Genomic DNA, 25,934 nt, shown 5'->3' on the forward strand with positions numbered 1-25,934 from the left:
GGTGGGATCAGTTATCAAATAAGTTTGTTTTGCTTTGCTTTGGGGACGCAGTGCTCTGCAGTCATTCCCGCCTCCAGAGACCATGCAGTGCTGGGGACCAACCCAGCTCTCCTGTCTGTGAAGTGTAGACCCCAGCCCAGCCCTCAAACACATGCCGTAGGAAAGTCAAGATTCCTGCCTTGTGGTGCCAGGGGGCGAAGTTGGCAGTCATGTGTCAGGCATGTTCCTTAACCCCTGCACTCTCCGACTCAACACTAAAGTATACTGTGCTTTGGAGTGGGAGTGTTACAACACCTGAGTTTTTGTTGTTGGTCTGTTTTGTTTGGGCCACCCCTGGCAGTGCTCAGGCTTACCCCTGGCTCTGCACTCACGATTGACTCTTGGTGGTGTTTGGGGACGGTGTGGGAGGCCAGCAATCCAACCCAGGTTGGCTGCCTGCGGTGATGCCCAAGTTTGGGTCGGCTGGTAAGTTTTAGGGGTTCTGTTCACCATTTGTATGTGTGCTTTCCTAGGAACATGAGGTGGAGAAAATGTTCACACTCAAAGGAAGCCTCTTGCCAGCAGCCGATGTTAAGAATATCAATTTTTTCGTCAGACCCCGGCTAGAACTGATGGATATAATGGCTGAAAATGTGCTTAGGTATCTCAGAGCTGATGCTGGGTCCATACAGAATCATTCCTCTAGTGGTTTGAGTGCTCATCAGGACACCTTTGCTTGCCAGCGCTTTGGGAAGTGGATCTTTGGACAGATGTGAGAGTGTGTCGGGGGAGAATGGGGGGTCAGGAGCAGGAAACTCTGCAGTCAGCCAAGGATAGATCCTCGGAACCCAGTGCGGTCCCCAAGCCTCCCGCGAGTGACTTCTGAGTGCATAGCGAGGAGTTATCCCTGAGCACCTGCCGGGGTGGCCCAAAAACTATAAATAGAGAATGGGAAACTTTGTGTATTGGGGCTTGGGGAGGCAGGGCAAACCACATAAACCCCCTGTCTCAGGACAGAAGAAAGCTCCAGCCTGTCTCAGTAGAAGGACCCAAATTTCTTTATAAAAAGAAAAACAGCTAATGGTTCTTTTTCAAGTACTGAATACCATATGCTCAAACTTCATAAGCAAAGTCAGGAGAAGCTGATTAAAATTTAATGCTGCAGCATCTATGGAGGAAGTGCACCAGCCCAGTCTGCATTACGTTTGATCGACGCGGCCCCTAAGGACTTAAAAGCATACGGGGTATTTGAGCAAAATCGGGCACGGTGTGGAGCAACCTTTTATTTTCCTAGAGACATCGCTTGATTAAATAGAAACATTTTTTTCTGCAAGAAACAGATGTCCGTTGCTATAACCCTGAGAGGTTTTTTTTTCCCTCTTTTTGGGTGACACATGGAAATGCACAGGGGTTACTCCTGGGTCTGTACTCAGGAATTACCCCCGGTGGTGCTCAAGGGACCATATGGGATGCTGGGACCTAGGAATCCAACCCGGGTCGGCCGCATGCAAGGCAAACGCCCTACCCGCGTTGCTGTTGCTGCAGCCCCAACCCTGAGAGTTTTCATGTCCCACCAATGGCCCAAGAGAAAGTAACACTGCCCCTTGGCAGAGCACAGGTCAGCGGTTTCCAGAAAAAGCATCAAAATCAAGAGAGCAAGAAAACTAGAATCTTGGGCCGAGTCAGTGGTGGGGGGTAGCTCATAAGCGTCTCTTTAGGGCCCACTGTGTGTCAGGCACAAGTGGGGCCCTGGGGAGCAGTCCTCGCCTTGGGGCCTCGGGCTAACGCACAGTCCTTCTCTTGCAGTGAAGACAGATGTGGCCCCACAAGAGATTTTCACATCTTGTTTGTGCCTCGGCGTCGCCTGCTGTGTGAGCAGCGGCTGAAGGACTGGGGCATCCCAGGCTCCTTCATCCACAGGGAGGAGTACAGCCTGGACCTCATTCCCTTCGACGGGGACCTTCTCTCCATGGAGTCGGAGGGTGCCTTCCGAGTAAGTTCAGTGTTTGCCCTTTGAACTTGACGCTCGTTTCTGCCTCGTTTGTGATGGTGACACTGACACAGGCATTTCAGTGATTCCTGGAAGCCTCCAGTTTCTTCCTTTTTGGGGAGAGACGGGAGTTGGGCCACACCCAGCAGTGCTCAAGGTTTACTCCTGGTTCTGTGCTCAAGGATCACTCCTGCCCATGCTCGGGGAACATATGTGGTGCCAGGGACAGAACCCAGGTTGGCTACGTGCAAGACCAGCGCCTTCCCCTGTGCTGTCTCTCGGGCCGCTGCTCCTCTTGCTTATGGAGACCCTCCTGTTTCAACGAATTCGCTTAAAATTGTTAATGCCCTTACTGAATTCTCAAAAATCAATTGTCCTTAAATGTGTTTATTTCTGGTGTTTCTCTGCTGCTGGTCGATGTTTGTCCTGGTGCCGGTCCCACCCTGACTTGACTGCCTGTGGAGCAAACTTCGAGAGTGGAAGGCAGGGCCGCTCCAGCCAGAAATAGTCAAGTCTGTCACTGCGTTTTTCCAGTTAGTCATTTGTGAGTGATTTTGTTTCCATGACCCGCCTTTCTCCTTGATTGAGTCTTGGCAAGACCTGAAGTCTCTTATCTTACATTTTCATTTTCTAGAAATACAATTGCCTACATTTTTCATTCAAACTCTTGAGATTCTGCAGTGTGACCTCAGGGCTGGGTGCAGGGTGTGCGGGAAATTCTGTTTCTCCCACACGCCCGTCCCAGTCTGTTTCCTACTGGTTATTTTCAGCACATATTTATTTGTTTGCTTTGCTTTGGGTTTTGCTTGGGGCCTCACCTGGTGATGCTCAGGGATTACTCTTGGGTGTCCTCAGGGGTCCATATTTGACTCTTTGATGCCAGGGAAGCACCTTTGCACTGAACTACCTATCTGGCCCCCCGGAGTTTTTCTTTTTTAAATGTTGTCTTTTTCTGAAAAGTGGATTTTTGTTTGCAAATATGATTTTATATGTTTTGTGTACTATCTTTATGACAGGGAGCACTTCTGAAAAAATTCTCTTTAAAAGTGTCAGCTTGGCTCTTAGGTGCGCCTGGGCCAGAACTCTGGCTCTTTCTTCTGTGGGGTGAGATTTCTCCATGCTTAGTCCCTTAAGAGAATCTGTAGACCCAAAAGCATTGATTTATGTGAGTTTTCAACTGTTGGAGTACACGGAGCTTAGGTTTATCAGGTTGCACCCATCACAGTGCTCCCGAGTCTCTCCCATTACTTTGTCCGTAACCACTTCTATGCTCTCTTCCCCAACCAATTTGTAAGGTCTCGTCCTTCTTAGACACTGAAGCTGTACTGTAAGTTAATATTGCCTTTCTCCTCTCCTTATGTCTTTTGAGCAGTTTACTTTAATGCAGTGTCCTTTTGTATAGATACAGGAAGACAATTAATTCATATTATGCTTTATAACTTAGAATTTAATTGGCTTTGGATATTATTCGCTCCCGGGCATCTGCTTTCTCAACTTAAGCCTCAGTTGCCCTCACTTCCTAGTACCCCAAGGGCAGGGTCCCGAGGAGGGACTGGATGGAACCAGGGCAAGCCAGTAAGTTATGTGCTACCCTGGCATCGCGATGGGCCAGGCCAAGGTGCCACGGTTCTTAACTATAAGTTAAGAGTTTGATCATAGGCAAATGCTGTCATGATCCAAATGTAACGACGAGACTAGGACCCTGCTGCTAGGAATAGGAAAGATATCTGGCCTGAGCACTGCAGTCTGAGATCGAGATGGCCCTAGGAGAGCAATTCTATAAGCTCAAAGTATTTCTTACTGTGTCCATACAAAATGATTAATATTATGTATGCTTATATGTTGGTTGGGCAAGGAGAGGAGAAACACGTCCTAGAAGCAGTTTCCCTGTGTGTCCTGACTAGCTTGGATGAAACTGAACTTTCTCCCCTTCAAACTGCCTTCAGTAAATGATTTCAGTATATTGAGGCAGTTTCCCTTAGCTCACAGGAACCTAGCTGGCCTTAGGTATGCAGATCCCAGGTGCTAAGCCAGGCCTGATCTTTGGGATGTAGATGCCTGGCTCCAGGCAGGCTGATGTAGATTCCAAGCTCTAGGGACTGGTCTTTGTTGTGCTAATCCAAGTGCTTGTAGCTTGTAAAAGGTGAGGCCAGGATTCCTGAAACAATGTGGATGTAAAGAAACAATGTATGGTTTGCTGCCTCAATGTTCTTTCTGTAACTCCTTTTGATGACATCACTATATTGCGCCCTTTAGAGGTACTGTGATCTATATAAGGGAGATTTAAGGGCTCTCTGGGGGGACATGTGCATCAGAGAACCTGGGAAGATGGGGCTGAGGACCTAAGCTGAGAGAACAAAGGAGCACATGCTTGAGATATCCTGGGGCCTCCATGACATATATCTCTTCCCTGTAATAAACTGCTGCTAAGACCAACCAGCCTGGTCCCCGTTTCCTTCCTTCGCCTGACCAATGCCATCCACCTCCCCGGAGTGGGGAAACAGCCTGAGACCACAGAACATGGGCTGTGGGAGAGATAGACCGCCAGCCCTTTTATTTTTTGTGTGTTTACACATTCAACCAGATGTTTTTCCTATGACATATTATTCACTGTAAATAGGGAAACTTGGGCATGGTTGGAGTTCTGGCAGGTCGAGTGAGACCCCCCCCCCAAGTGGGTAACCAGCACCTAGAGTGTGCGACCCTCAGCCTCAGCGAGAAAGGGAGGGAAAGGGAAAAAAAGTACCGGAATGAAGGGGAAGATGCAAGGGGGAAACACATCAGCTTGATAATGTCCTCTAAAAATGGTGTACCAGGGCCAGAGAGATAGTAAGGTGGGTAGGGCACTTGCCTTGCCCCGGCCGACCCGGGTTCGTTCCCAGGAACCTATATGGTCCTCCAAGCCTCGCCTGGTGTGACCCCCAGTGCTAAGCCAGGGAGTCAGCCTGAAAACGTGCCCAGCCCCAATGCTCCCGGCGCCGCTCATAGAGGTGGGACTAAGTAAAAATGTGTGTATGTAGTATCAGTGGGTTTAAGCGCTGGGCCCTCGCAAATGGCCCTGGGGGCTGAACGGCCCTGTGAAATCCACTGAGAAGAGTAGAACTCGGCTGATAATGCAAAGGTTCACCCCACTCCCAGTTACAGCAGAGCAGAGCATGCAGGGTAGACATGTGTTGTTAACGTGTGTGTGTGTGTGAGTGACACATCTGGCGATGCTCAGAGGGTACTCCTGGCACTCTAGTAGCCTGGCATTGGTCACTATCAATCTGGCGTCTGTTGTTAGCACTGTAGCACTGTCCTCCCATTGTTCATCGATTTGCTGGAACGGGCACCAGTAACGTCTCTATTCTGAGACTTGTTGTTACTGTTTTTGGCACATTGAATATGCCACAGGGAGCTTACCAGGCTCTGCCGTGCGGGCAGGATACTCTCAGTAGCTTGCCGGGCTTTCCGAGAAGGACGGAGGAATCTAACCCGGGTAGGCCATGTGCAAGGCAAACGCCCTACCCGCTGTGCCATTGACCCCTGTGGTTAACTTCAAAAAAAAATTTTTAATACGGAATTATGGGTGGTGGGGATATAGCTTAGAGGGCTAGAGCCCCAGCATCACCTGGGCAGCCCCGGGTTCAAGACAGGAGGGACCCACACACCACCAGATATGAACCTAGGGGCTTTTAAAGAGGAATTACAAGGGCTGGAGCAATATACGTTGGGAGGGCATTTGCCTTGCACGCAGCTGACCCAGGTTCAATCCCCGGCATCCCATGTGGTCCCCAAAGCACCACCAGAATAATTCCTGAGTGCAGAGCCTATCCCTTGAGCCTCACCGGGTGGGAGTTGTTAGAGGTGTCTCTGTAGTAATACGCCGTTTTTAAACATGAATGTTTTGTTTGGGTGCTCGGGGCTGGGCAGGGCCAGGCAGGAGCCGGCTTAGCTGTCTGCAGGCAGACACAGTTCCCGCTCTGAACAGTCACCTGGGCCCCTGAGCAGTTAGAAAGAGGCCCCCTAATGCTTTCCTTCCCCTGCATCATCCTCTGTGGTCTACTCCAATGCAGAGTTTCCGGTTCTTTTCTGAGGACTCTTTGGACATCCCAACCAGGGTGTTCTGGACTGAAGTGTGAGGCTGCACCCCAGACTTGGCAGAGACATCCTATGGGACCTTTGGGGATACTGTGCTCACTCTGGGCCAGGCTATCTGGGAGGTCTCCCTCTGCACCCCGCCCCCAGTCTGCACCCCTCGTCCTCACGCCTTTGGGGTGCACTCCTGCAGGCCGCTGCTTTAGTCAGGGTCAAAGATTCCACGATGAGGGGCTGGAGCAAGAGCACAGCGGGTAGGGCGTTTGCCTTGCATGCGGCCGACCCGGGTTCGATTTCCAGCATCCCATATGGTCCCCTGAGCACCACTGGGAGTAGTCCCTGAGTGCATGAGCCAGGAGTAACCCCTGTGCATTGCCAGGTGTGACCCAAAAAGAAAAAAAATAAAGAGAGTCCCGCGATGGGCACCAGCAGTGCCGCCCCATCAGGTGGAGTGCAGGTGAAGTGCGTTGCGTGGTTTCCCTCCTCTGCTCTCTGCACTTGCTGGATGAAGGGATTGAGGCGCAGGCGCAGGAGTGATCTTGAGGCCCCATTGGGGACCGTGTGTGCTCTGTCAGACCTGCTGAACCGCCCGGCTGTGGGCGCGTGCGTGCTCTTCCCTCTTTCTGGGCCAAAGATGTTTCTTTTTGTCTGTGTGTTAAATGGACCTTGTGGCCCTTCTCTGAGACCGTGGCTGCCCTCCTCCTGTCCCCTGTGACACTCGCTGCTGTATGTGGGAGAGGCTGCCTGCCCTTCTGCAAGCCCAGAGTATTCTGCCATGTGGTCACGCGGGCATGCGGATGCCAGCCTTTCCTCGCCCGCCCAGCGATATTCGCCCCCAGTAGAGTCAGCTGCCTTGGAGCCTCAGTGCTGACTCGCAGCCTGTGCCCACGCGCCCGGCCCTCTCCCACAGGAGTGCTACCTGGACAGCGACCAGACGAGCCTGTACCACGCAGCCAAGGGCCTGATGACGCTGCAGGCCCTGTACGGGACCATCCCCCAGATCTTCGGCAAGGGCGAGTGCGCCAGGGTGAGCCAGGGCGGGGAGGGGGGCCTCTCTCCTGCGGGTGTGGATTGGGGCTCCACCTCGCAGTGCTCTTGGCTCTGTGCTCAGGCCACCAAACTGAGGCTGTCTGCGTGCAAGGCGTGACCCCTGGCCCCTCTGCTGTCTCCCAGCCCTCTTTCCTTTTCTCTTTTCTCTTCTTTATCTTTTCTTTTCCATCCCTACTCTCCCTCCCTCTCTCGCACTCTCCCTCCTCCCACCCTCTCCATACCCAGCAGTGCTCGGGGCTCACTCCTGGCAGGGTTTGAGGGATCGTATGTGGTGCCAGGAGTTGAACCTGGGTCAGCCACCTGCAAGGCAAGCATCCTACCCACCATACTGTCTCAGGCCTGTCTTGTTTTATTTTATTGTTCGATTTTTTTCCGTCTTATTTTTAAATTTTGGATTGCTGGACTCTTTTTTAGCTTCATTTTAAAATCCGCCCATTGCTAAAAAGGCTCCTGTACTTTGTTTCCAGCAAGTGGCCAATATGATGATCAGGATGAAGAGAGAGTTTACAGGAAGCCAGAATTCCATATTTCCTGTTTTTGATAACCTCTTGTTGCTTGATCGAAATGTGGATTTATTAACGCCCCTTGCGACTCAGCTGACATACGAGGGACTCATCGATGAAATTTATGGCATTCAGAACAGTAAGTGAAGTGACATCAGTTACTAATAGGTTAGCTGAGTAAAATCAATCTCAAAAGTGTCTGTTTTCGAAGGTGCGGCCTTTGTGCGTAAGTCAGAATACTTGAAAATGTCAGGCACTGACTTTCAGCCCAAGGTTAAAGTGAGCTCGAGCCAGGACACCATCGGGGAAACTGAGGCGAAGGCCTTGTGCAGAGGTCCATGTGGTGTACAGCCCCGCTGCTCAGGCCGTCCAGGGAGGCGTGAGGAATAGAGTGTTTCTGAGGGGTGCCTGGGTCCGAGGTCAGGGGGGTTTGGCCCCAGATGTTAGATTCTGTAGCACTTCAGATCTGAGTGGGGGCCAGGAAAGCTCACGGGGCTAGTGCCAGGTGCACAGCCAGCACTCAGTTCCATCTGCGCTCCTGCCTTGTCCGGTGAGCACTGAGCCAGGAGCAGCTCCTGCTGGGATACAGTCTGAGAAGTTTCCCACAGTCTGATTCGTGTCTTTTCTTCAGAACAGGGAGCCCCAGGCCGCAAGAGGGGTAACTCCAGCGCTTTTAGGAGTGGCCCTGGCCAGGAACAGTCCTGGGGATAGAGCCCCGGTCTGAAAGGACGGGGATGCAGCTAACTGCATGGGGTCTCTCTGGGGACACAGAGCCCTGCAGCTGCTGAGTGCTGGCCGAGTCCGGACAGTGCTGTCTGTCCAGTGTGCCAAGCTGCTTATCGCAGAGTGAATTGCAATGGCGTGTGTGTGTGTGTGTTCATGTGTGTTAGTGTGTATGTCACTGCAGTGGTGAATGCATGGCTCAGTGACAGCAGCCACGGAAGCAGAACAGGACCACACGTGGAGGCATTTCCACACAACAAAGTGTTTCCCTGCTCTTTAATAATTATGGAGGTGTTTCCGTTTTGTTTTTTACCAGTTGTTCTGAAGGATAACTTCTTAAGTTGTTTCCTTTTGTGGGGACACTCATAAGCAGTGCCCAAGGGACTGTGGGGCTGATCTCGGTGATTTTCTGCTCTGTGGGGCCAGTCCATGGCCCTGGGGCCACCGGGGCTGTGCCTGGCAGCGGCTGGGGGGTAATGCCACACACACAGCCCCTCCCCAGATTCCTGCTCCGAGCTGTCACTGGCACAGGAGCACCCCGGCAAGGGGTCCCCACCTCCTGGTGCTTCTGCAAGTCTCTTGGGGGATCTGGCAGAGGTGCTGGGGTTGGGGGTGCGGAGGTGTGAGAGATGGGGCTCGAGGAGTGCCTCCAGGAGGAAGGAGTTTCGGAAACTCACAGTCTCTTCACATCACACACTTCCTGCTGATCAAACATTTAATTAAGGGAGAGGGCTGGAGTGATAGCACAGCGGGTAGGGTGTTTGCCTTGCACGCGGCTCAGCCCGGGTTCTATTCCCAGCATCCCATATGGTCCCCTGAGCACCGCCAGGAGTAATTCCTGAGTGCAGAGCCAGGAGTAATTCCTGTGCATCGCTGGGTGTAACCCCCCCCCACCAAAAGAAACCGTTAAGAGAAATCTGAAAAACAAGGGGAAATTGGGCTTCCCCATAACCCCCCAGCTCTGTGCCCGTGGCTGGACCGAGGGCAATGGCAGGCCCGTGCAGGAGCTGCGTGCAGGCTGCCTGGGCCAGCGGCTGCCCCTCTGCTTTGAGCTGGAATGCGAGGTCTTGCCGACCTCGTGTATCTCAGCATGTGCTCAGGCCCCGGGTCCCACGGCCACCGTGGCGTGCTGTCTCCAGACGCTGGTGCCCGGGCTGTTCGGAGCGGCTTAGGATTTGGAAAGCATACGAGAAGTGTTTTTCTTCCGTCGGTCCCTTTCTCTCCCCACATTTTCCAGTGCAGGAGTTCTTGTTGTTGCTTTATGATTCTCAGCACCCACCCCACAGTGCTCAGGGCCCACACGGGGCAGTGCTCAGAGGAAGACAGCTGGACTTGAGCGTGAGCTGCCCCCGATGACCCGTCTCTCTGGACCCACAGCAGGGGAGCTGATGGTGTGTAGACACGTCGGGATTTGTGTTGAAACTGGAGGAGATGTTTTTTTAAAAGGAACCAACTTGGAGCTAGAGGCAGTGCAGCAATTAGGGTGAGTTTGGTCCCCAGGACCGCATGTGGTTCCCCCAGTCACTGCCAAGAATAAGCCCAGAGCACAGAGCCAGGAATAAGCCTTGAGCACTGACAGGTGTGGCCCAAATATCAGAGAAAGGAAAAAGAAAGGAAAGAAGCCTTCGGAGCTGTCTCCCGCCCTCATGCACACTTCCATGCTGAGGTGATTCCTGGGATCTTGTTTTTCTTTTCCTTTTTCGAAGAGTATCTTGCCCACACGGCAAAGCCCATGACGTGTTCGATATGCCAAACACAGTAACAAGTCTCAAAATGGAGACATTACTGGGCCCGCTTGAGCAAAATCGATGAACAATGGGAGGACAGTGACAGGGGTCACACTTGGCAATGCACAGGGGTTACTCCTGGCGCTGCACTCAGGAGTTACTCCTGGCGGTGCTCAGGGGGCCATATGGGATGCTGGGACTCGAACCAGGGTCTTCCCAGTGCAAGGCAAACACCCTCCCTGCTGTGCTATCACTCCAGCCCCATCCTGGGCTCCTCTTGGCTTGTTGAGATGTCGGTGTAGACTGCATGCACTTGCACACGCCAGCAGGACAGACATTGGGCCGCCCTGGGGCATGTTTCCTCGGGTGGCCCCATCCTGAGTTCGGTTCGGGCTGGCAGTGGCAGAAGGCGGCCCATGGGCCAGGCCAGGGAACCCGTGCGTGAAAAGCGTGAGCGTCCTGCGCTTGTGCGCAGCTAGTGACTCAAAGCCCAGTGCTCTCCCCTGAAAGGAAGTCTCTGGAGTCTCACTTGGGGTGTCCCCTCCCGTGCAGGTCATGTAAAGCTGCCGCCCGAGAAATTCGCCCCAAAGAGGCAGGGTGACGGGCAGGACCTGCCCACAGAGGCCAAGAAGCTGCCGCTGAACTCAGCCGAGGAGCTCCACGCTGAGATCCGAGACTGCAACTTCAACGCCGTGGGCGCCGTGCTCAGCAAGAAGGCCAAGGTCATCTCGGCCGCCTTTGAGGTGACTGGGGCCTGGGGCCAGGTGGCAGGCGGGCTGCGGGCGCCTGGGGAAAGGTGGTGCCAGGCCCTTTCCTGGTATCAGGTCCTTTGCCAGTCACCGTCCGCACTCCCTGTCCCTCTCTCCTTCCTCCCAGCCACTGGCGGTGGCGGCATCTCCGCTAGCTCCTGCATCTAGGGAATCCGGGATCAGCCCGAGCAGGCTGGGACAGTGGATGATACTGAGAGCACAGTCCCCGGCCCCCAGCTTCCTTAGCACCTTGCGCCCTCCTGCTGCTCTTTATTCTGGGTTCAGCTCACTTTTGAAACCTGAATCAGTAAAATGATAGAAGCTGAATTTTTTAACTCTGGGGAAGTTTTTAAAAATCACTTTTTCCCTTGAAGGAGGATTTCCTGATTTCATCTTTTTTAGGAGTTATCTCTACTGTATCAGTATTTGTATTTCTTTGGGGTTTTTTGTTGTTGTTGTTGTTGTTGTTGTTGTTGTTGTTTAGGGGAGGCACACCCAGAGGTGCTCAGGGCTAAATCCTGGCTCTGCGCTCAGGGATCACTTCTGGTGGGCTGAGGCAACCCCATGGGATGCTGGGGATCGAAACCAGGCTGGTCGCATGCAAGGCAAGCACCTCGCCACTGTTCTGTCACTCTGACCCCATGGTTGTTGTATTTCTGAAGTTGCTTTTGTCTCACTTGGGTTTTGTTCCTCAATTTTTTTATTTCCTCACCGTGACTTATAAAGCTATGGATAAGAAGTGTCGGGCATTCACTGTGCCAGCTCCGAGCTCGCCGTGATGTCCAGTTCCCTCCCTTCCTGCTGCCAGTGCTCAGGGCTGGCTCCTGGCAGGCCTTGGGGTTCTGTGGGGAGGCCGGGCACTGAGCAAGCGCCTCCCCCACTGTATAGCTTGGACCCAGGAAACGTTTTACACTTGATTTGCTGTTGTTGAGGTCTCAGGCTATTCGAGCGTTAGATTTTGTGGCTTCAAGGCAGTTTGCTGAGCTCCACATCCCTGGCAGGGACCATGCAGTGTCAGGTGTGGCCTGCGTGGGACCTGGGCTCCCTCCCTGTCCACATGGTCTCCCAGTGCTGCAGGAAGTGGCTGTCGGAGTGCCTGGACCCACCAACCTGCCTTTTCTATTTTCGTGTGGCTGTGGGATCTGGTTATAGCCTAATTCATTTTGTGTCAGTTTCTCACACTAAAAATTAATTTGGGGGAGCCGGAGGGATAGCACGACGGGCCAGGCGCTTACCTTGCATACAGCTGACCTGGGTTCACTCCCCAGCATTCCATGTGGTCCCGGTGCAGGCCAGGAGTGATCCTTGAGCTCCAGGCCAGGTGGAAGCCCGGGGCACTGCCTTGCATGTGATTCAAACGTGCCCTGGGCAACCCAAAGACCTAAACTCTTAGAAATGCACTCTTGGCAGCCAGGGCTGGGGCTGAGGCACAGTGTGTGTGTGTGTGTGTGTGTGTGTGTGTGGCCTTGGGTACCTTCCCAGCACTGCTGTGGCTGTGACTGGGGCACGCCCTGTGTGTGTTTGTTTGTGTGTGTGTGTGTGTGTGGCCCTGAGTGCTGTCCCCAGTACTGTCGTAACCTTCTCCCCTCCCTCAGGAAAGGCACAATGCCAAGACGGTGGGCGAGATCAAGCAGTTCGTCTCCCAGCTACCCCACATGCAGGCGGCCCAGGGCTCCCTGGCCAATCACACCTCCATCGCCGAGCTCATCCAGGACGTGACGAGTGAGTGCCCTGTCCCGGGCTCAGGCTCAGGGTGTGTCACTGGCTCCCTGCTACTTCTGGGGGCCCCGGCTACTGTTTCACTTGTGCATTGTTCCCTGTGCTAGCCGCTGTGTCCTCGCAGAAATGTTCCGAGTGTGACTGTTGGGTTCTGCGGGGTCAGTTGGTGCAGCAGGGCTCTCCCAGGCTCCAGGTGGCGCCAGCACTGCTTCGCCAGACCTGGAACTACTTGCTGAGGTTGGTTTCAGTCGGATGTTGCAAGGAGCAGGAGTTGCAGCGGTACTGCAGTGCCTGGCACACAGCCGGCCCAGGTTGGATCCCAGAGTCCCATATGGTCTCCAAAGCCTGCCAGGAGTGATCCCTGAGCACCACCGGGGGTGGCCCTCAAACGAACCAAAGTAAAATGCCCTTGGGAAATTGCTTTGATTAGTGTGAAGGGGGAGCTGCTAGGGCCCAGGCCCCGGGGCTCTGTGTCTAGGCGCACCTCGGGGCACAGGCTGTCAGCCTCACTGTTCTGGAAGGTGCCTTCCCGGTGATGACTTAAACTTGGTGCTTGCTTGCTACTTTGCATGCCTCTGGGATAAATGAGCATTTCTCCCACTTCTGAAATGCTCGTGCGTTAATTATGTTTCAGCGTCTGAAGACTTCTTTGATCAGTTAACCGTGGAGCAGGAGTTTTTGTCCGGAATAGACACCGATAAGGTACGTGAACAATAAAACCGTTTTAGCCGATAGTTAACCAGATTGGCAAACAGAACTCGAGGTAGGAAAGGAATCACTTTGATTTCCATGTCTGCCCTAAATACCTGCCAGGGCAGTGCAAAATGTGCGGAAAGAGATTCTGCCAAGGGATAGGTTTCTGTTGACCGGGGGTGGTGTGTGTGTGTGTGTGTGTGTGTGTGTGTGTGTGTGTGTGTTCCATTGCATGTGTGTGTGCATGTGTTCCATTGCTGTTCGCTGTCCTCAGAGAAACAAGACCCAGCCCTGAAGCCCAAGACTATTGAAGCCCATCACGGATAATATAAGAGCGTGGGTTATATGATCGCTTTTCCTGTCTGCCCATCAATAAATCCCACATTCTCACTTGCAGCAAGCAAGCACCCAAATTCCCCACAGTCCCTGCTACTTTACTGATGCTGCTGAGGTGTCACTGACAAGTGGGACAGTTGCACCCGCCTGCAGCCCCTGGAGCTTAGGTTGTCCAGGGAGTGTGGGCAGGAGCGTGAGCCAGTCTCCAGCCTCTCCTTGATTGGGCCTCTCAGGGTCCCGGGAACGCCCAGGCCTGCAGGCCCAGACCCAGCTCTCACGCATGAATCTGCCACGACTCAAGGTCAACAGTTACATGGAGGACTGCATCGCCCAGAAGCATCCACTCATCAAGGTGCTCAGGCTCATTTGCCTGCAGTCGGTGTGCAACAGTGGGGTCAAGCAGAAGGTTCTGGATTATTACAAAAAAGAGAAATTCTCTAGGTCAGTGTTTCTAAGTGACTAATTTGCCAAGGGAGAAATTTTTTTAAAAGGCAGTTGGCCTTGCACGTGGCCCAACTAGGCTCGATCCCCGGCACCCATGTGGGTCCCCTGAGCCCCACCAGCACTGATCCCTGAGCACAGGAAGTGGGGGGGGCAAAAGCAAACAAAACAAAGGAGACATCTGGAAAATAGCACGGCAGGAGGTGTGGTTGGCCTCCTTTTCCTACTCAGTTATTTGAGTACACTGTCATCTATCTTCCTTACATTGGGCCCATGCATTCTGGCTTTAAAGTGAAAATGTGGGGTCCAAAGAGCTCGAAAGGGGCTGGAGCAATAACACAGCGGGTAGGGCGTTTGCCTTGCACGCAGCCGACCCTGGTTCAATTCCCAGCATCCCATATGGTTTCCCGAGCACCTCCAGGAGTGATTCCTGAGTGCAAAGCCAGGAGTAACCCCTGAGCATCGCCGGGTGTGACCCGAAAAGAAAAAGAAAACAAAAACAAACCAAGAGCTAGAAAGGGGTAAGGCACTTGTCTTGCATGCTGCCAGGTATGACTCAAAACAGTAGTATCAAAATGAGAGTGAAAATGTTCGCTCCCTCTTCGGAAGTGGGAGATCTAGCAGGCTCCCCAACTTCTCTTGCAGACATACGGCTACGAGCACATCCTGACGTTACAGAACCTGGAGAAGGCCGGGCTGCTGCGGCCCCAGCAGGGGGGCAGGAACAGCTACCCCACCATCTGGAAGACCCTGCGCCTCTGGATGGACGATGTGAATGAGCAGGTGAGCCGAGTCTTCGTGCACACGCAGTCACGTGCACACCATCTAATAGGCGAGCCGAGGCTTCACGCACATGCACGCGCGCCAACACACACACAGACACGTACATAGACATACACACACATTTCCCCAGTGGTGTGGCATCTTGCTGGTGGGAAGGCGCTGCCCTTGCAGAAGCCAGGACTGAGTGGGGCTTGTTGGGGGACACTTTTTGAAGATGGGGGCTGGGGGTGGGAAGCGGGGGCCCTTGTCCACTTAGGCCTCAGGGCGGGGGAGGCTGGTCTGGGCTCAAGGAAGCCTCTGGTCAGCGAAAAGGCCAGCCTCAAGTAAGAGGATTGGGGACCAACACAACTGACTCACCGTGGGCAGTTGGGGCTGCTGGACTCAGAGTCACTGTGAGAGAGGGGGGTTTCAGACTGGGGGTCACTGTGATGCTAGGGGCTGTCACTATCACCCTTGGGAGATTTGGGCGTGGCTGTGCCCTGGGGCCTCGGCCCCTGGAAGAATGCCTGAGAGTAGCTTGGCTGGGCTTAGAGCTCTCCACATTCCCTCCCCCCAGTGGGCCAAGTTTCCATAGGAGAAGTTTCTCACCAAATCGATGAACAGTTTTTCTTCTGTGGGGGTTGGATGGAATCTTTCCCGGGCAGACCGTTGAATGTTCAGACCCAGCGGTGCTGGGGTTTGGCCACGCCCCTGCCCTCTGCACGGGCTGCCGGGCACTGGCACCTTCCAGCACACAGGGGCACCAAGCAGCTTTCTGAGATTGGTTTGAGACAGAAGGACTCAAGGCCAGGAGAGGTGAGGGCAGAGCCATGCGTCAGTTCTGCACCACCAGGTCTGATGCATAAAGCTGTAGGGGCGGGGTGGGGGGAGAGAGAGAGAGAAGGAGAGAAGAGAGAGATTGGGAATTGGGTAGAGGGTGGAGATGGCAGGGCTCAGTGGGGTAGGCTGGAGCACACTGTGTTCCTCCCCAAAGTCAAATCCAGGACGGCAGCGTGGAGGACATTTGCCTTTAATGCGGCCAACCCAGGTTGTGATCCCTGAGTGCAGCACCAGGAGGGAGCCCTGAGCACCGCAGGGTATGGCCTCCGCCAAAAAAAAAAAAAAAAGATCCCATGGCCCATTAGGCAGAGAGGAGTTGCTTGACTCCGGGTGTTCCTCTCGAATCCTCCGCAGAACCCCACGGACATCTCGGCTATGCCCCCCTCAGCATGCGGCTGGCCCAGCTGCTCTCCCGGCCTGGTTGGCGCAGAATCGAGGAAGTTCTGCGCATTCTCCCGGGCCCCCACTTCGAGGAGCGCAGCCGCTGCCCACGGGCCTGCAGAAGGAACGTAGGTTTGTGAGTGATTTTGTTTTCATGACCCGCCTTTCCCCTTGATTGAGTCTTGGCAAGACCTGAAGACTCTAATCTTACATTCTCATTTTCTAGAAATACAATTGCCTATATTTTTCATTCAAACTCTTGAGGTTCTGCAGTGTGACCTCAGGGCCGAGTGCAGGGTGTGCGGGAAATTCTGTTTCTCCCACACGCCCATCCCAGCCTCTTTCCTACTGGTTATTTTCAGCACATATTTATTTGTTTTGCTTTGGTTTTTGCTTGGGGCCTCACCTGGTGATGCTCAGGGATTACTCTTGGGTGTCCTCAGGGGTCCATATTTGACTCTTTGATATCAGGGAAGCACCTTCGCACTGAACTGTCTATCTGGCCCCCCAGAGTTTTTCTTTTTTAAATGTTGTCTTTTTCTGAAAGGTGGTTTTTTGTTTGCAAATATGATTTTATATGTTTTGTGTACTATCTTTATGACAGGGAGCACTTCTGAAATATTTCTCTTTGAAAGTGTCAGCTTGGCTCTTAGGGGCGCCCGGGCCAGAACTCTGGCTCTTTCTTCTGTGGGGTGAGGTTTCTCCATGCTTAGTCCCTTAAGACAATCTCTGGACCCAAAAGCATTGATTTATGTGAGTTTTCAACCAGATGCCTTTCCTATGACGTACTTTTCACTGGAAATAGGGAAAAGTGGGCATGGCTGGAGCTCTGGCAGGCTGAGTGGAAACCTCTCCCCCCAAAGTGGGTAACCACCACCTAGAGTGTGCGACCCTCAGCCTCAGCGAGAAAGGGAGGGAAAGGGAAAATAAATACCGGAATGAAGGGGAAGATGCAAGGGGGAAACACATCAGCTTGATAATGTCCTCTAAAAACGGCGTACCAGGGCCAGAGAGATAGTAAGGTGGGTAGGGCACTTGCCTTGCCCCTGGCAGACCCAGGTTCGTTCCCTGGCACCCCATATGGTCCTCCAAGCCCCGCCTGGTGTGACCCCCAGTGCCAAGCCAAGGAGTCAGCTTGAACTCGTGCATGGCCCCAGCGCTCCTGGTGCCTGTCTGCACCCTCTGCGCCCTCTGCCATTGGAAGCTTGTGCAGGTATGTTTGAGACACGATCGCATTTCCCTGCGTTCTTGGGCGTGTGAGTTGATTTGTGGTACTGCTGCTGCTGGTCTCAAGACTTGACCTTTCGAGAACGCAGGTGCATCACCAGATTTCCAGGCCCCCTTTCCCTCAGCATGTTGGTCTCAGCAGCACCTTAAGAGAAAGAACTTGGGGCTCTCTTGGTTTCTGGGCTGCTGTCAACCAGCTCCCCATGGGTTTGCTCACGTCCCTGGGCTTCGGCCTGTGGAATCCAGAACTTTCCTGGGCTCCCCCGATGGTCTCTCCCCACCCCAGTCTTGGAGCAGGGAAGGGCTTGCATGCCCTTGTGTGGTGATAGGACAGGGGTCTGCCCGACCCTGTGTGGTGACAGGACTTGGGGTTCACCTTCCACGCGAGTCATTGCATGTCTGGGAGAGGCCTCTCTGCTCCTTCTGTTCCCAGTCAGCAGTGCGGAAGCTTTGAGGAAGCGGCTTGGTCACCCCAGCTGAGGGTAGGGGCTGTCTCGGTCACACCCAGTGTCGTTCCTGGCCCTGTGCGGGCGGGGTGGGGCCATCCCAACAGGCAGACCCAACACAGGTCGGAACCAAGGGCCCCACATCCCCCCGTGGATGCTGCATTCACATCTTCTCTCCCGCCCTGAGCCACAAAGGCCCCCAAGTCAGCATCCCGGCAGGGGTAGCCACGGCTCTGCTCGCCTGAGCTGCTCGCAGTGGCCCTCACTCCGGGTATTCTGCTCGAGGGACCCCAGAACTTGGGCACCCTGGCGTGTGTCATGTGAGCAGTTAGATTAGGCTCAAGGCGCTGGGGGGCTCCCAAAGAACCACCAGAATAATTCCTGAGTGCAGAGCCTATCCCTTGAGCCTCGCCGGGTGGGAGTTGTTAGAGGTGTCTCTGTAGTAATATGCCGTTTTTAAACATGAATGTTTTGTTTGGGTGCTCGGGGCTGGGCAGGGCCGGGCAGGAGCCGGCTTAGCTGTCCGCAGGCAGACACAGTTCCCGCTCTGAACAGTCACCTGGGCCCCTGAGCAGTTAGAAAGAGGCCCCCTAATGCTTTCCTTCCCCTGCATCAGCCTCTGTGGTCTGCTCCAATGCAGAGTTTCCGGTTCTTTTCTGAGGACTCTTTGGACATCCTGACCAGGGTGGCTTAGACTCAAGTGTGAGGCTGCACCCCAGACCTGGCGGAGCCATCCTACGGGGTCTTTGGGGATGTTATGCTCACTCTGGGCCAGGCTCTCTGGGAGGTCTCCCTCTGCACCCCGCCCCCAGTCTGCACACCTCCACGGTGTTATCTTTTTATTGTTAATTTTTGCACCCGGAGAGGCACGGGTGTTACTCCTGGCTGTGCAGTCAGGATTTACTCCTGGCGGTGCTCAGGGGACCATATGGGATGCCAGGATTTGAACCCAGGTTGGCTGCATGCAAGGCAAATGCCCTCCCCGCTGTACTATCGTTCCAGCCCCGACACTAGAAGCTTCGACCTGGGGATCCTTGTTCCTTCAGGTCTTTTGCATGGAAGGGCGGGTGTGAGTCAGTACTGAGCGGCTGTGAGCGTTGGGGGGATTCCATGTCATGTGGGGTGTCCGTGAGTTTTCCGAGGCATGTGCGGTGTCCCCTGGCGGGTTCTGCAGGGCAGCTGGGGCTGGGACCCGGGTTAGGCCAGAGACCAGCCTCACCTCCGGTCACCTTCTCTCAGTCCTGTTTGCCGGCTTGCTCTTCTCTTCGAGCTCTTGCTAACTCTGATTTTTCCCCCTGACACATAAAAATTTCCTCTATCTGGATATTTTGAAGTTGAATGCCAGCATGAGGCGGGTGACGGGGCTCACTGATGACAGTGAATAGATGCCGTTTGCATATGTCCTGTGCCTTCAGGCTGTATATAGTCTTGAACTGTGTCTGCAGCTCCTGAAATTTTGTTTGGAACGGAAGACTGATTTTTATGTAACTTCCTGATAGAATGTCATGCGGTGCTGCCCGAGGGGTAAGGGGTCCTCGGAGTCCTAAGAGGGGAAAGTGACCCAAATTGAGGTGCTTCCTGTGTGCCAGTGTCCCATCACGCCACACCTCCCAGGGCTGGTGTTTCCCTGTCCAGAAGACGCTGGACAGACGTGAGCCAAAGCTCTAGCAGGGAGGAAGCATTTGTGCTGCAGGATGAAACAGAACTGCCTTCGGAAACCCCAGCTTTGAGTCAAGCTGACATTTTCAAGAAATACAAAACAGACTTTTTTTTCCCCCCATTTTTAGTACCAGAGCAGATAATCCCCTAAGGTTATTTGCTTCCCTGAGAGATATTTAGCTTACCCTTTCAAGGTTCATTTAGAGCAGATCTTGGCGGTAGATCAGAGTTAGGTGCTAACCGAGTTCAGAGTGTTTGCCTATTTGTGGCCTTCTTTGTCTCTTAAGAGGAGCCGTAGTTAGAGGCCTCCAGAGAAAACAAAACACAAGCACCCGCTTCCTCCAGGCTTGGTTCCTCTGTTCTCAAGCCCTGGCCACTTGTCTATGCATCGTTCCCCAGAGCAGGTGGGGGACAGAGGCAGAAAGGGTCTGAGCAGCCTCTGCATGGTGCTCACTGAGCAGTGCTCCCCATCTTTGTGGCTTCTGTTGAGGTTCTGAAGTGAGTCATCAGGTTCTAGTGACAAATGTCTCATGTACGGCGTGACACAAAGATGGAGTTTGTGCCATCAGTCCCCGGGGTGGGAGGAGGGAGCGTCGGGTTTTGGGGGTCAGTGGCAGGAGGATGTGACCCATAGCATGTCAGCTTTATCTCGGGTGGGGGGAAAATGGATCATTTGGAGAGGAGTGTGCTTGGAGTACAGATTTGCCGTGTTTTTCTGGATTTCTCTCTCTCTTTTTTTTTATTTAGGAGTACTGCTATTTATCCAGCCACTGATTAGCTGATTGAATTGTGCATGAACTCCACCTTACTTTTTTTTTCATTTTTTATGATTTTATTTATTGAATCACCGTGAGAGCAGTTACAAAGCTTTCAGGTCTAAGTCTCGGTCATACAATGAGACACCCGTGCCTTCACCAGTGCCCATTCTCCACCACCAACAACCCCAATATGCCCCCATCCCACACCCTCCCCCTACGTGTGGGGCAGATGATTTCCAAATTATTCTCTCTCGACTTTGATCACATTCGGTATTTTGACACCAGACTCACCATTATTGTTTGAGATTTTACCCCAACACTCAGATCTGCTGAAAAGGCAACAGTAGATACTTTGTTTTCTATTGCTGGTTATGAATAACCTATGATGTTGTGTGGCTGCAGTAGTGGCCGCGCGATTTTGAAATTCCAAATTTGAACACTTCAATCTGGAGGGATTTCTTCCCAAACCTGCTGGGTTCCGAGATTTGCTCCTGAGTCTCTGGCATCCTGGTCATTAAGCAGCTTGATCAGGAGTCAGAGAGGCCGTTCATGGACGATGACTTGGGGTCTCGTTGGGACGGGGAGGACAGGACTGGCTCCACCCCCATCCTGTGAGGCCCAACAAGTTTTGTCACTGAGGGCCCAAGCCTGACTGTCCAGTGACCTCTGGAGGATGGCGGCCACCTGGCCGCCAGGGGGAACAGGCCAAGGCATGAAACCATGGGCCCAGCACTGCAGGGACAAGATGCCTTTCTGCCAAAAGCTACTGGGTTTCGAGATTTGTTTCTAAGTCTCTGCGATCATGGCCATTAAGCAGTTCAATCAGGAACCAGAGAGGCCATGCCTCCAATGATATAGCTGAGCCAGAGGTGGCTTGTGGGTGTGTTTCCCACATACCTAACTTTTGGCCGTTTCCTTTCTTGGTAAACTTTGCCCCAAGTTTTTGGGGTCTGGCCAAAGGCACAGCAACAATTTTGGGGTATCTGGAGTCTGAAGGTGCCATCAGGCTGCTGATGCACTCGCCTAACAAGTAGTGTTTTTCGTTTGTTTGTTTGTTTGCTTTTAATGTAGGAGTACTGCTATTTATTCAGCCACTGATTAGCTGATTGAATTGGGCTTGAACTCCACCTCACTTTTTTTTGTTTTTCATAATTTTATTTATTTATTATTTTTCTTCTTATATTTATTTATTGAATCACTGTGGGAAAAGTTACAAAGCTTTCAGATTTAAGTCTCGGTCATGCAATGATCAAACTCCTTTCCCTTCACCCTTCACCAGTGCTCATTTTTCACCAGCAAGAATCCCAATATACCCCACCTCCCACCCACCCAATGCCTGTGAGGTAGATGATTTCTACTTAACTCTCCTCTACATTGATTACATTCATTATTTCAACAAAAGATGCACCACGATTGTTTAGAATTTACCCCCCAACAATCAGAATGGCTGAAAAGGCATTGTGAAATACATTGTTTTCTATATAAAGTTTGGAGTTCCAGGGCTGGAGACATAGCACAGCGGGTAGGGCGTGTGCCTTTCACGTGGCCAACCCGGGTTCGAGTCCCAGCATCCATATGGTCCCCTGAGCACCGGCAGGAGTAACTCCTGAGTGCAGAGCCAGGAGTAACCCCTGTGTGTGCAGAGCCAGGAATAACCCTTGTGCATCGCCAGGTGTGACCCAAAAAGCCAAAAAAAAAAAAAAAGTTTGGTGTTCCTCCCCTCCAAACACAGGTGTGAGGTGCTGCGTTTCGCTGAGCAAGCAGAAGGAAAGCAGAGAGCTCGGGCCCAGTGGTTGATGCAGATTGCTGGGCCGGGCCGTCGAGCAAGGGAAATTTGGGGATCTCTGGGACCCGTCCTCGGGCCCAGTGCTCTCCGGGGCCCCTAGCTTGGTCGTGTCCTACGAGTTGGGGGCGAGCCTGGCCTTTGTACTTGCATTGCGTTTGGACAGGCAGGTGCTGACACCTGATCCCGCCCTGGCCAGGTGGGAGGATGGAGATTGGGGGCTGGCCCCGGAGATGCCCAAGATAACCAGTCAAGGAGATAACCAGAGTCAGTCCCAGTCGAGTTGGGTGATAGGCTGAGATAACGCACCGAGCCGGTGAGGCAGATCCTGTCTGGAGACGCTTGCGCACCTTGATCCCAGGCCGGCCTGGCCTGGCGGGGGGCGGGGGCGAGTGGGCACCAACCAACCTTGGCGTTTCCGTGGCTCGGAGCTTCCGGGCCCTTCTGCTTGCTCTGCTGTTGTTTTGTTTTTGGGTCACACCTGGACATGTTCCGGGGTCACTCCTGGCTCTGCACTCAGGACTTACTCCTGGAGGTGCTCTGGGGTCCCTATGGGATGCCGGGATTGAACCCGGGTCAGTTGTGTGCAAGGCAAACGCCCTCTCCGCTGTACTAGAGTTCTGGCCCCATGGCCCAAAACTTAAAGAAAAATCCTTGCTGGGGTTGCCCTGTCCCTGGCGCCCTGTCAGCCTCGCGGGTCTGCACACGGCTTGTGTGACTGCCTCGAGTGGCCAGTGACAAGGGGCGCCCGCCTGGCCTCCTTCTCCCCTGGGCTGCTCTCTACCCAGTGCTCCCGGCCCTGCAGCCCTCAACTTCTGCCCTGTGTTCCCTCCTCTTTTCTGTGGTGTCCACCTCCTCTCTCGGTGGCCCTCCCCCTGGGGTCACCCCCCTTCCTGCGTGGTGCTGGGACAGCAGAGCTGCCTGGTTTGTGCCGGCTTTGTACCAGGTGCACGTGTGACTCCGGGGGCTTGGACTCAGGACCTCATGCTTGTGAGGAAGTGCTCAAAACCCCCTCTCGGACATTCCTCCCCTCCAAGCTGAAGGAACGGACTTGACCCACATTCAGGCTCACACCTCTGCTTCCTGCCGAATCACTGCCGGTCGCTAGCAGGCCAGGACCTGTGTGCCACGCCTGTGTGAAGCAGGGACGTTCTAGGGTATGAGCCTGCTAGCGTCTTTGTCATGGACACACGTGATCCCATCACAGGATTTAGGGTCACGGTCCAAACACAGGAGCATGGGGGTGAGGGGGTCGGGGCTTGTTCAAGCCGGAGACTCTACTGGGCTCACACACGGCACTGAGTGCTCAAGTCTCAGGGAGACAGTGAGGCTCAAACACATTTTCTTTTTTTTCTTTTTTTTATAATTTATTTATTTATAGAATCACTGTGGGAAAAGTTACAGAGCGTTCAGGTTTAGGTCTCAGTCGTGTAAATATCAAACACATTTCCCTTTACCAATACTTATTTTTAACCGCGAACCCCAATAGAACCCCACCTCCCACCCCTCCCAATTCCTGTGAGGCAGATGAGTTCTAGTTAACACTCTGTCTACTTTGACTCGATTTATTGTTTCAATAAAAGATGCACCATTATTATTTAGAGTTTACAACCCCCCCCCCCCCCAATCAGACATGCTGAAAAAGCGTTGTGAAATGATTTGCTTTCTACAGCTGGGTTTGGATATCTGCTATTTTACTTATTAATCCTGGAAGTATTTCTATTAAAAGTTAGATAATTAAGAGATTGGTTTCTGTGCTCTGGAGTCGTGGCCGTGCCGGAGAGCCGCTCGTGGGGGGCAACTGGCGACCTTGGTAGGGCGTGAAGGACGGGCCGGAACGCCCCCCTTCTCGTGAGGTTTTTGCAGCCCCCGACCCCCGGCTCAAACCTGCTGTCCACCAGGCTCCCGTGTGGCCGCCACCTTTCTTTCCAGAGAGGAGAGGGCGAAGGGGGCAACACCCTTTCCCCTCCGGTCAGTCATGATGGCGCGGTTTAACACATAGTCCATTTGCTTTTCTGCTCCAAGCTGCTGGTTCTCTGTGTTAAGTCCTTGTGCTTCTGGGGCCGTGGCCATGCCAGGGAGCTGCTCAGTAGGGCGTGAAGCTCAAACACATTTTCTTTCGCGCTGTTTTTTTCTTTTTTTTTTTTTGGCTTTTTGGGTCGCACTCAGTGATGCTCAGGAATTACTCCTGGCAGTGCTCAGGACTGGTGATCAAATCTTGATCAGCCGAGAGCAAGGCAAACCCCTCCCCACTGTGCTCTCACTTCAGCCCCTCCTTTTGCATCTTTTTGTGTTTTTTCAGAATTGATTGACTTCCTCGTAGCGTTTGCTGGCCCTGACGTTCTCTGTAGAGTCCCTTGTTGCACACTGTGTTTCGTGGGCACCTTGGCATCAAGACTTGGCGCTTGCCTGGTGCATGGCTCACCCCATAGGTCCCCTGAGCACCGCCAGGAGTGATTCCCGAGTGCAGACCCAGGAGTAATCCTGAGCACTGCCGAGTGTCCCAAAAAACAAAAGGAAAGAAAGAAAATAGGTATCCTTGCCCAGAAGGGTAGCCCAGGGCCAAGGAGCCTGCCTTGCCTGTGGCTGACCCCACCCCACCCTGTACGTCACCCCCCCTCCCCCCCCCGCCAGGTCCTGCCAGGATGAGCCCCGATGACTGCATCAGAGTCGGCCCTCAGCCCCTAGGTTAGGTCACTCCGCCCTCCCCTCCTCCCCACCACTCCCCCGTTCCTGCTCACTCATCCTCGAGGGGACCCGCACTCATTCAGCTTGTGCTCCCAATCGGAGCAGGCCAGACCATATGCCTCTGTACAGCTCTCAGGCCTTAGTGGGCTGGGCCACTCCCTGGCCATGGTGTGGCAGGTGTTGCTCACAGCACTGGGGTCACAGAGAGCAGGGCTGTCAGGGTCGGGCTCAGGGCCTCTGCCCTGTCGCCCTGCCCCTCGCCCCCCCCCCCCCCCGTCCACAGATTTTATGGCCCGGCTCCTGAGGAGGGCCCTGGGCACGGTCACTGGGTCCAGGTCCCACTCGTGGGATGCCGAATGACCTCAGCTGGAGATCTGTAACTGCCAAACATTTGTCAAACGTTTTCTGAAACCACTTTCTCAGGGCCCAGGGGTTCAGAACTGGGCCCCGCAGGGACCAGAGGCACATTGGCCAGCTAGTGCTAGTATCTGCAGGGCAGCCCTCCGGAGCCTCAGCCGGACCCTGGCGTCACGAAGGGTGGCGCCTGCCCCTTTAAGAAGGGCCCATGATGCCCTCCTCCTTGCTGAATTCTCATTCTACCTTGGAACGTTCTAGACTCCAAGTGCCATTTTCAGTCTCTGCAGGAGACTGGCACGAGCCTGTTTGTCAGAGCTCAGTTCTCTAAGCTGCGAGTGCAGTGTGACACAGGTGAATCTGAGTCTTTGGGCTTTTTGCCCGCGTGCGGGTGGCTTTTTTCTCTAACAGTTCTTTAGTGTATGATAGTTTTTAATCTTTAGTTTGTTTAAGTTTTTTTAGTAGTTATATATATTTTGGGGGGTGGGGTGGGGTGGGGTGGGGTGGGGTGGGGTGGGGTGGGGTGGCCATACCTGGCTGTGCCCAGGGGTCACCCTGGCCGGCTAACATCCCTGTGCTGATGGAGATCAAGCCCAGGACAACTGGATAGAAGGCAAGTGCCCTCCCCACTGTCCTGCCTCTCTGCCCCCTGCGGACTTTTCTATTAAATATGGAATGACTCTGAAGTTAGTGGGCCCTCATGGGGGGCTGATGAGAAGCAGAGGAGAAGATGTCACTCCCCCGGGACTGGTTGGAGCGCTGGCACTGATGAACGCGACGAGCCCTACCAGCCACACGACGCCCACTAGGCCTTCCCAGGGTCTCGGGCCGGAGTGAGGGGTTGCCCTTTTCAGGGAAAGGGAGTCGATCCTCGACCTCCTCAGGCCCCCGGGCCTTTGTCCTTCTCGCAGAAAAGCATTTCAGGAGATGAGCTTGAAGCAGGAACATTTTATTTGGAGGCTTTTAGGAAGGGGAAATGAGGAAGGGAGTAACAGGCTCGAGAGAGAGTGCGGCTTCTCCAGAGGCGCAGAAAGCCACTGAACACGTTA

General features: G+C 53.6%; 1 protein-coding gene across 1 annotated transcript; it reads left to right on the forward strand.

The window, feature by feature from the left end:
• Positions 1-518: 518 nt before the first annotated feature.
• LOC130023740 (vacuolar protein sorting-associated protein 33A-like) lies at positions 519-16,811 on the forward strand (the record flags this gene model as incomplete). The annotated part of the gene is given in 13 exon segments (XM_056114331.1): positions 519-640; positions 1,786-1,972; positions 6,957-7,073; positions 7,564-7,738; positions 10,602-10,792; positions 12,394-12,520; positions 13,152-13,219; positions 13,848-13,977; positions 14,625-14,770; positions 15,944-15,956; positions 15,959-16,063; positions 16,066-16,106; positions 16,776-16,811. Coding segments are annotated over 13 exon segments (1,458 nt in total), but the record flags the coding sequence as incomplete, so codon positions are not given.
• Between the last annotated feature and the right edge of the window lie 9,123 nt (positions 16,812-25,934).

This window comes from Sorex fumeus, unplaced genomic scaffold (genome assembly GCF_029834395.1).
Source record: "Sorex fumeus unplaced genomic scaffold, SorFum_2.1 ptg000024l, whole genome shotgun sequence".
Classification (NCBI taxonomy): Eukaryota; Metazoa; Chordata; class Mammalia; order Eulipotyphla; family Soricidae; genus Sorex; species Sorex fumeus.